Source organism: Phacochoerus africanus, chromosome 16, assembly GCF_016906955.1.
Source record: "Phacochoerus africanus isolate WHEZ1 chromosome 16, ROS_Pafr_v1, whole genome shotgun sequence".
Taxonomy (NCBI): Eukaryota; Metazoa; Chordata; class Mammalia; order Artiodactyla; family Suidae; genus Phacochoerus; species Phacochoerus africanus.
In genome coordinates, this window is record NC_062559.1 from 1619579 (window position 1) to 1629843 (window position 10265).

The following is a 10265-nucleotide window of genomic DNA, read 5'->3' on the forward strand; positions in this document are numbered from 1 at the left end:
CTGGCGAGGAGGAGGGAGAGGACGCACGCTGCTGGCTGTAGGTGACGCGAGCCCAGAGCGGAACAGCGTGTGTCGCGGGCTGGATTCGGGCAGGGGGCCCCACGCGGACACCGGAGGTTGCCAGCGGCCGGCCCCGCTCAGCCCCCGCAGGAGCGGGAGCCTGCACCCGGTTGGGCCTCCCTGTCTCCCAGCCCCCGTCGCGGTGCCCGCCCCGCCTTCTCGGCTCAGCACCCTGGGCTGTTTAGGACCCCGCGGCGCAGGGGCGGGGCGGCGGGCGACCGGACGGTGACAGGTGCGCCCCTCGGCCAATGGCGGGGCCGGAGCCCCTCCCCGAGCCCCCGCCGCGCGCGCCAATAGGCGGCCGCGCTGCGCTTCAAGTGCGCGGAGGGGCGCGGGTCCCCAGCACGGCGCCAGCGGCCTCGGCGCGGTCGCCTGCGGGCTGCAGCGCTGAGCCGGGCTCTCCGGCCCCGGCGCGCCGAGCACTCGCGTGGGAGTTTGTGCGAGCGCGAGTGAGCGCCGCCCGGGGCGGGGCCTGCACGGAGGAGGCGCTGGGACCATGGTCACCCTCAGCTGAGTTTCCGGCGGCGACTTTGATTATTGGCAAATAATCATAACAATACCGAGCCCTGGGGCTTGCCACCGCCACGCACAGACTCCGCGAGCCGGCACGCGGCCGCGTCACCCACCATCCGGCCCCGATCGCCAGCCCCTAACGAGCTGATGGAAAAATCCAAAAATTTCCGCATCGACGCGCTGCTGGCCGTGGACCCCCCGCGAGCGGCCTCGGCGCAGACCGCGCCGCTGGCCCTGGTCACGTCGCTCGCTGCCGCCGCAGCTGGCCCGGGTGGCGGTGGCAGCGGCGGGGCGGCGAGCGGCGCGGCGAGCGGCAGCTGCAGCCCCGCTTCCTCAGAGCCACCCGCGGCGCCCGCCGACCGCCTGCGCGCCAAGAGCCCTTCGCCGCCGCGCCTCCTGGCCGCGCACTGCGCCCTGCTGCCCAAACCCGGCTTCCTGGGCGCGGGCGGCGCGGGCAGCGGGGCGGGCGGCGCCGGTGGCGGGCCCGGGGGGCCCCACCACCACGCGCACCCCGGCGCCGCCGCCGCTGCAGCGGCCGCTGCCGCCGCCGCCGCCGCGGGGGGCCTGGCGCTGGGGCTGCACCCGGGGGGCGCGCAGGGCGGCGCGGGACTCCCAGCGCAGGCGGCGCTCTACGGCCACCCAGTCTACGGCTACTCGGCGGCGGCGGCGGCCGCCGCGCTGGCGGGGCAGCACCCGGCGCTCGCCTACTCGTACCCGCAGGTGCAGGGCGCACACCCCGCGCACCCCGCCGACCCCATCAAGCTGGGCGCCGGCACCTTCCAGCTGGACCAGTGGTTGCGTGCGTCCACCGCGGGCATGGTCCTGCCCAAGATGCCCGACTTCAACTGTGAGTACCGCGCAGCCCGGGCCTGGGCGTGGGAAGGAGGAAACCGGGAGGGAGTACTGGCAGAAGGTTCTCCCGCGCATCCTCCTCCACCTGGCACCTCCTTCCCTGGCTCCCTGTTCCGAGTGGGCTGTGGAAGCGCCGCGAAGCCACCCCGGCTCCGCCCGGGGCCTGCAAGGACTCGTGCGGGCTGCGCGGTGTGGGATTGTCAGCGGATTATTAAAATGGCCACGCGCGCGGGCCTTGCTTCCCTTCCTCTCTTAGCGGGAAGGGACAGCTGGAGGTGTGAGACTACAATCTAATGATTAACCGGCAGGCTAGAGAAGAAGGAAGTGCTGGGGGAAGGCGAGCCGAAGAGCGCCCTGAGCTAGGCATGCCTGGGAATTAGGGGCCACCGAAACCAGGGGCTTATCTTCGGGGTAATGGACTTGCCAGCCCCGCACTCTGGGTTCTGGAGAGACCTCTGGTCCTTCCAGGGAGAGGGGGCAATCCAAGAATAGCGAAAGAAACGAGCTTCAAGAGGCCCAGGGGCGCAAGTCAGGGGCCGGGGAGAGCTCCAGGCCCTTTGCGGGACTCTGCCTGCCTCTGGAAGGGCCCTGGGTCACGGCCGCGATGCCCAGAGGTGCATGGCCTGACTTGAACCGAGAGGCGGCACGCTCCAGCCAGCCGGGAGGTGCGCCCTCCTTCAGGTACAGCCTCTCAGAGGTTCTACGCAGCAGGTGCCTGCCTCTGAATTCGGGGCGCTCAGTGGCTCGAACCCCTCCCCAAGAACGCAGCGCCGTTGGGCTGGCCATGCCACCCCCGGCGAGACAGGTCTCTCCCGGGCCTGGGCCTGGCCCGCTTTCCCTGCGCGGGAGCACAGAACTGGAGTTCCCGGGTGTCTGGATCTCCGGCCGCTCGCCCCGGCCGGGCTCCGCTCAGAGAAAGATGCAGGAGGCTTTCCGCCTTCGGCCAAACACCCAAACAAAGAGACCCCATTGTTTCCGTTTGAGTGGGTTTATTTAGACTGGGGGGATGCAGGCATGGGAGGGGGAAAAATGCGAAAAAAGAAAACAGAAATAAACATTTGCCAGAATTCAGATTCCTCTGCTAGAAGCTACCGTTGTGACTAAACAGAGAAAAGCTAGGATCCCAGAAGGCTGGAGAAGTCACAGCGTGGTGAGAAAATCCCAGCATGTGCGCTGTTTGCCAGCGGCCACCCCAGGCTGTTCCCAGCTCAGCGCCCAGAAGGCCCTAATGGCCACACGTCCCTTTCCTTGGCATCGCCCCTGGGACCCCAGGCCAAAGAAGGGGGACAGCAAGCTCTCGCCTCTTAGTTTGCGGGCTGCAGCTTCGGGCATATCTGAACTGCTGATCCCGTGTCAGCCAAAGCCTGGGCACCCTTCTGGGCCTGGCCTCCGAGCCCAGCAAACCCCTTCTGATGGAAAGCCACCCCACACAGTTTATATTGTGACCTGCATTCCCAGAGCCTGGCAGGCTTAGTCTCTCACTGTTGTGTGTGTGTGTGTGTGTGTGTGTGTCAGGGGGGTGACCTCCACACTGGCCTCCCCAGGCCACTGGGTTCCTGGCCTACACCAGGCTGTGTTCTCAGGCCTGCGTGGGGCCCAAGGTGGCCCAGAAAATCAATCAATTAGAGCCGCATCCCTCTGCCAACACACCTCACCCATCGCCTGGTCCTAATCTGGACCCAGACGTGGCGGAATCAAAACCCAGCCAGCGTTCAGTTGGGAAAAAGAACCTGAACACTGACTCCTAAAAGGCAATCATCTGCAGGCGACCACGCGACAGTGTGTTCTGAGAGTCCCTCCTCTGGTGGCTGGAAAACCTGTTTGGTTTCCTTTAATTGGTGTCTCAGTCACTGGATGGCCATTTCCCAAATGGTCCCTTCGGAGCCAGGGTTTTAATTAAAGTTCTAATGTATTGTCAAGTTGGGAATTCGGGGCCTTGTTTAACTAAAGCAGGGGGCGTGGGCCTTTCCATAAAGCAAATTGCCTGGCCCAGGGGAGCCCGAGCCCGGCCTGCCCGGCTGCCGGGCTGGCCTCTTTCCTTTCCTTTCTTTTATTGTCTAACACTTGTCAGGCTCCTGGGAAATCAAGGAAAGTCTCGTTTTGAGGTCATAAACTTCTCTGTGATGTAACCGTGTGAAATTATGTAAATAAAGCTGAGAGACCTCCTGAACACCTAGAAAGCCGGATCCCCCAGCGCCCAGGCCTTTAATTTGCAGAATGAGAATTGCCTGAAAGGCTTCCAGCCGCCCCGCGCGCTGCCCTGCTGCACCCTGGGCGGGGCTGTCCCCAAAATATTTCACGGGGGCGGGGCGGGGGGGGTGCTTCTGACGAAGACACCTCTTTAAGTGCAGGATTTGGTCCTTTTTCCCTTCCTCTCTCTCCCCCTTTTCTCCTTCCAGTCCTTTGGAACTTAGGGAGGCGGCACTTCTCTGCCCTGGGCTGGTGGGAAGAGGCAGGAAGTGATTCTGGGGCCCGTGTGGATTAGGGCCTGAGCTGGGGAAGGTGCCACTGAGCTGGGGAAGGTGCCAGGAGAAGGGACAAGGTTTGTCCCCGGGTCTCTGCTTCTTGCCTTTCTGTCCACAGGCTTCCTACCCATGTCCCCGCAGGTGCAGAGGGCGCACCTGGCTGAAGGGTTCTTTCATTGGGACACCCAGGCCCCGTCTGGGATAAAAAGATTTGGCCCCATGAAGCCCAAAGCTAGGCTCCAGGGCCTCTTTGGGGAGGGGGTGCTGACCTGGAAGAAAGAGCAGTCTCTGCAGGGGGCAGTGTGGCATGAGGGCCATAGCAGGCGCTGGGTGGAGTGGGCCACGGATGGACATCGGCTGCTGGCCTCACGCCCCTCTCCCACCCTAGCCCAGGCGCAGTCCAACCTCCTGGGGAAGTGTCGCCGGCCCCGCACCGCCTTCACCAGCCAGCAGCTGCTCGAGCTGGAGCACCAGTTCAAGCTCAACAAGTACCTGTCTCGGCCCAAGCGCTTTGAGGTGGCCACCTCGCTAATGCTCACAGAGACCCAGGTGCGCCGCTTCCCACCTTAACACATTCTGGCCTCCCAGGGGACTCCTCCTTTTTTTTTTTGTCCTTTTAGGGCCGCACCTGCAGCATATGGAAGTTTCCAGGCTAGGGGTCGCATCAGAGCTACCGCTGCAGGCCTACACCACAGCCACAGCAATGCAGGATGCAAGCCGCGTCTGCAGCGTACACCACAGCTCACGGCAATGCCGAATCCTTAACCCACGGAGCGAGGCCAGGGATTGAACCTGCGTCCTCATGGATACTGATCAGACTTGCTTCCACCGAGCCACGATGGGAACGCCTCACCTCTGCCCTCTTGACCCTTGACCTCCCCTGGCAACTGGAGCTGCCCCTATTAGACCTCTCGGGTGTGGATTTATAGCCCAGCCAGCGTTACTCTCCCAGAGTCTGATTCAGCTGGATTGGGTGGACCCAGGAATTTGGGCTCCCCTCCATTCTGGAGCAGGTGGTCCCCAGGCCACATCAGAGAAATTTCCTTCCCGCAAGATTTACTGACTGGTCTGTAGCTGCCCTGGCCCCTCCCCTGCAGACGGAGCAAACTGGTAGAAGACACAGGGGTGGGGGTCGCAGGTGGAGCTTCCTCAGGGCCCCTCTCCTCCTTTGCATTTTGCCCTTGTGCCGGGTGGGGGGCGCCTTCCGCCCCCCCACCTTGAGTCCTCTAAGGGGAACCCCGCTCTCAGGCCTAGCTAGGGAGGCAAGCCTACCTGCAGGGGGATGGACAGGCGGCAGGGATGGAGGTGGCCGCCTTCTCAACGCCGCTTGTGCCCGCAGGTGAAGATCTGGTTCCAGAACCGACGGATGAAGTGGAAGCGCAGCAAGAAGGCCAAAGAGCAGGCGGCGCAGGAGGCCGAGAAGCAGAAGGGCGGCGGGGGCGCCGGCAAAGGCGGCGGCGCCGAGGACCCCGGGGATGAGGAGCTGCTGGGGCCGCCGGCGCCCGGGGACAAGGGCAGCGGCCGCCGCCTGAGGGACTTGAGGGACAGTGACCCGGAGGAGGAGGACGACGACGACGACGACGAGGACCCCTTCCCGTACAGCAACGGCGCCAGCACGCACGCCGCGTCCGACGGCTCCTCCGGGGCCGACTCGCCGCTCCCTCGGCCTGGCCACCAGCCTCCGCCCCAGTAGGGGCCTGGCGGCCCGTGCGCTGTCGGCGAGGGTGCGCCCTGGCCTCTCTCGTGCCCCCCAGGCTCGCCGAGCAGAGGCGGCCCAGGCCGGCGGGTGCCCTTTCGGGCCACAGCACCTGTCTGCTCCTCAAGGGCGGAAGCCCGGCAGGTTCAAACTTGACCGCTTTAATTTCATTTGGTTTGCGTTGGGGGAGGTGTTTCGGAGAAGAACCAATCTCTGGAAGCCTTCCTGCTCCCCTCTGCCCAAAGGAGAAGGCCCCCCGAAACCTGCGGTGGTAAACCCTCTGGATCGCGGAAACTTGAAACCGTTTCTGGAAACGCCATTCTCCTGAGTATTGAAAAAAGAAAAACCGTTTTCTGCTTCTGTATCGTGGGGGGGGGGATCTTGATGTCATGAGCGTTCCACCTGCTAGAAATCTCAAAACTGTACTGTCTTTATTTTTGTATATTGTATTTATATATAAATATATAAAGAAACGTCTACTTAACGCATGCTAAATTATCATTTAGCTTCTCCCATCGCCCACGATGGAATGTAAAATAAATTGCTTTTTTACTGGACAAGAAGGCAGCTCTGTGGCGGGGGGTGGGGGGACGGCCGTCAAAGCGGTCTTTACTATCTTTGTTGTGCAAATGATGGGGCGGAAGGGACGGCCTCCTTCTCTGGGTCCTGAGGCCGGTGGGACACTTGATTCTGGCGGCTGCGGAGTCGCAGGGACCCAGGGTCGGTAAAAGTACCTGCCGGGGGCCTGCCCGAGCCTGGCTTACGTCGCTGCCGCCTGCGAGAATCTCGAAGAGTAACTTTGGACCCCATGACATGAATTTATTTTCCGATTTCTTGGAGGATCTCCTGGTTTCACGGGCGCTCCAGCAGTGGACGCATGCAATTTGAATGTCTCAGAAAATAACCTCCGGAGGACTAGCCTTCGGGGCGTCGGAAGGTACGGCGGGTCGGAGGCGCTCCTTAGGCACCTGCCCCGGATCGATCGCTTCTCTTTCTCCTCCACCTCGGCCCCCTCCCCCGAAAAGCCTTCCGGCGCTGGCCCGCAGGCCTGGCTTTCCTGGATCTGTGCAAATGTCCGCGAGGACAGCAGCGGGCGCCGGGAACGCTTCACGCCGGGGCCGCAATGGCTCCGGGTTAATAAACCTCGGCCGCGCGCACCATCCATCACCCGGCCGAGCAGGGCCCGTCGCCATGTGCTGCACACATGCCCGGCTCAGCCTGCGCCCGGCCCCGCTCGCCCTCCGCGCCTCCCCTTCCCCCACCGCTGACCCGCCGGCCTCTCCTGGGCCCGGAGGAAGGAGGGGATCCGGGGGACACTGCTTCTTTCCCCTCCCGCGTGCCTTCCTCCTTCCTTCTGTTTTTCACGCTTTCTCACCAGCACCTGGGTTGGGGTGCCTTTCCCCCCCCCCCCCCCCGCCCCCGTCCCCGTCCCCGTCCCCTCCCTCTCCCCTCCTCCTTCTCCCCACCCCCACCCCCGCCTCCCCCTCCCCCCAGCTGATAAGTGAGTTCAGAAGGGCCTGGAGTTTCATTTGGGTGATTACCGTGCAGGCGAGTGGGGCCGGGGCGAGATTAATACCCTCCCTGGCAGCTCATTATCACCTCGGGCTCCTTCCATAAAATCCAACCTCCGCCCAAGGCCGGGGGCGCGGCGCTGCTGGGAGCCCAGGCGGGAGCAGCTGTCGGGCACGGGCCTCGTCCACCTCGGGGGTCCAAAGGTGCTTTGGGGGAACGCGGGACTGGGTTTGCAACTGGTGGGAAAGCCCGAGAGCCCCGAGGAAAGGGCTGGGGAAATTAGGGGGAAGGGGGAGAGGAGAAAGACAGATGCCTTTGGAGATTAAAAAAAAAAAAAAAACTGCGACCCGAGTGTATCTCCTGTTAATTTCTACCACATTGGCGAAGCGCAGCCTGAAGCAATCTTCCCTGGCTGGCTCCACATCTGGGGGTTATTCCCTGCCACCCCCCACCCCCGCCCCCGCTCCGCTGGCCCAGCGAAAGGGCCCCCATCTCAACACTGGGCCCTTCGAGGACCGGCGGCCGCCGGACAGGGGGAGTAGCCGCCGGCCTGGGAGCTGGGGTGCCTCCGGCCTCAGCGGAGGGTCTGGCCCCCTCCCCAAGGTGCAGTCCCTCCTGAGCCCCGGGATCGTTCGCTCTTTGAGCGACGAGGAGAGGAGAAGCACGAAGGGGAAATATAATTATTGCGACCCCCACGCCCAGCCTCCAGCACAGCATCCCGGGTTTGGCGCGGGGACTTGGCCGGGAAGGCGGGACCCGCCCGCGGCCCCAGAGTCTCCAGCCAGCTGCTTAATCGCGACGGAATTTATCTCGCTAATAAATTTAATGATCAATTCGTTCTTGTCACAGTAGCTCTTCCCCAAATCAATTATAGCAAATTTAAATATAATCACTGGCTCATCCTCACCCACTCCGGGCACAGCGAACAATTCATTCCGCCTAATGAGCGGCCGCCAGCCCCGCGCCGCCGGCCCGCAGCCCCCGCGCGGGGCGGGGGGTGGGGGGTGGGGGGAGGGAGGTAGGCTTTGCAGCCTCGAGGACCCGGTTCCCAGGCCCCGGAGCCAGGTCCTCGCAGGTCCCAGGACACGATGGCACCGTGTTCAGATGAACCCGGTATGGGCCCTCCGCAACCGCGCCGTGGAGCCCAGAGCCGGCGGTCTCCCCCACTCTCCACCCGAACCAGCGCGCCCTGCAGACCCCGGCGCCGCCAGGACTCCACGACCCGGGCCAGGGCCCCACCCAAAGCGGACCCAGCCCCCAGGAGCCCCGCCCCCCCAACCCAGGGCGCCTCCTCCCTGCGGGTTCTCTTCAGCCTAATTGTGGGGGGTGGGGGGACGGTCCCCGGTTCTCAGAAAGGGCACCTCTTCCAGCGCCAGTGTCTCCAGCGTGTGCAAAGGGACGTGGTTTGTGACAAAGAAACCAATCTATGGGAACTGTCTAGGCCACAGCCTGCGAGCCACCTGTCCAGCTCTGGCAGAGCTCTGGCCCAGGGTCTGAGGACCGGACCGGGAGTCGGAAGCGGGCAGGGATGGCTAGGACTTAGACACAACGGGCCTTTTCCTTTTGTCCTTCCTCCACCCTGTACCCAGGCTGAAATCAGCTTGGAAAGATCATGGTAAAAGACTTTCTACGACAGCAAAAGCAAAAAAAAAAAAAAAAACAAAAAAACAGTCAAATGGGACGACATCAACCTTTAACAGGTCTGTGCAGCGAAAGAAAGAGTCCACACGAGGAAGAGGCAACCTGGGAAGGGAGAAAGCATTGGCAAAGTATGTATCTGAAAGGGGTTGATATCCAAAATATGTAAAGAACACAATTGAACAAGAACAAAACATTCCAGTTTAAAAATGGGCAAAGGACTTGAATAGACATTTCTATGGAGAAGATATATAAATGGTCCACAAGCATCCCTCCTCATTAGGGAAAAGAAAATCAATACCACCTATAATAGGTAGCACCTGTTATAAAACAAAAACAAGACAGAAAATCACCTGGATGGATGAGGATGTGGGGAAGTTGGAACTTTCCTCAAAAACATGAAAGACAAACAAACAAAAGCCAAAAACCTGGAATGACCGTATGACCCAGCAACCCTACTTCTGGATGTACGTCCACAAGAATCACAAAGGAATCTGGGAGGGCCCTTTGCACACCCATGCTCAAGGAGGCGTTATTTACAATAACCAAGGGGTGGACCCATGTGTCTGTCAGCAGATGAATAGATAAGGAAATGGGATACATACGCCCAAAGGAATAGCATTCAGCCTTTAAAAAGGACATGGTAACCTCTATGGGAAAAGAATCTGAAAAAGAGTGGATACGGGTATAGGCACAGCTGATTCACTTGGCTGTACACCTGCAATTAACACAACACTGTAAGTCAGCTATTCACCAATAAACTTTCAAAAAGAAAGCAAAAAATGTATATATGCAAGGATGTAATTACAGCACAGGGCGCAGAGGCAGTATTTTATAATAACTTTATATGGAGCATAACCTATAGAGATATCAAACCACTGTCATACACCTGAAATGAATATAATATTGTACCAGGACGCTACTTCAATATGAAAACAATAAGTACAATCTTTAAAAAGCAAGGCCATGCTGACACCTGCCAACAACACTGACGAACCTTAAGGACGTTACAGTGAAATAAGCCAGTGACAAAAAGACAAATATTGCATAATTCTACTTGTACGTGTCACCAAAAATAGTCAAATTCTTAGAGACAGAGCACAGATGAGAGGTTCTCAGGGGCCTGGGAGGAGGGGAAGGAGGAGCTGTTGCCCAACAATATATATATTATATATAATATTATATATATATATATATATATATTATATATAGTTAATGCTACTGTACTAGCTTAAAATGGCTAAAGCGATTAAAACCCAGAGAGACCTTCTTCCCTCTCCCTCCATCCCTGGCTTCCTTCTCCTCCCCTTCCTTCTCCTCCTCCCCTCTCCCTCCCCCCTCCTAAGGGAAGAGCAGACGGGCGGTAGAACAGCCACATCACCGAGAAGGTTTGAGAAGGCAGCATCTGGCCCCCAGGCCTCGGTGGACCTGAGCGGCATGGGGAGGCCGGTCCGCCCGTAGGCCGGGTCCTCGAGCACGTCCAGGTTTGCGGGTTAACTGATCCTGGGGGGGCGGGGGCCTCTGCTGCG

The 10265-nt window shown here is 60.6% G+C and overlaps 1 protein-coding gene across 1 annotated transcript; it reads left to right on the forward strand.

The window, feature by feature from the left end:
* Positions 1 to 403: 403 nt before the first annotated feature.
* On the forward strand, positions 404 to 5867 carry MNX1 (motor neuron and pancreas homeobox 1). The gene is made up of 3 exons (XM_047763500.1): positions 404 to 1420; positions 4279 to 4439; positions 5230 to 5867. The coding sequence occupies exons 1-3, from the start codon at positions 721 to 723 to the stop codon at positions 5581 to 5583; spliced, it is 1215 nt and encodes a 404-aa protein (XP_047619456.1). The 5' UTR covers positions 404 to 720; the 3' UTR covers positions 5584 to 5867.
* Positions 5868 to 10265: the final 4398 nt, after the last annotated feature.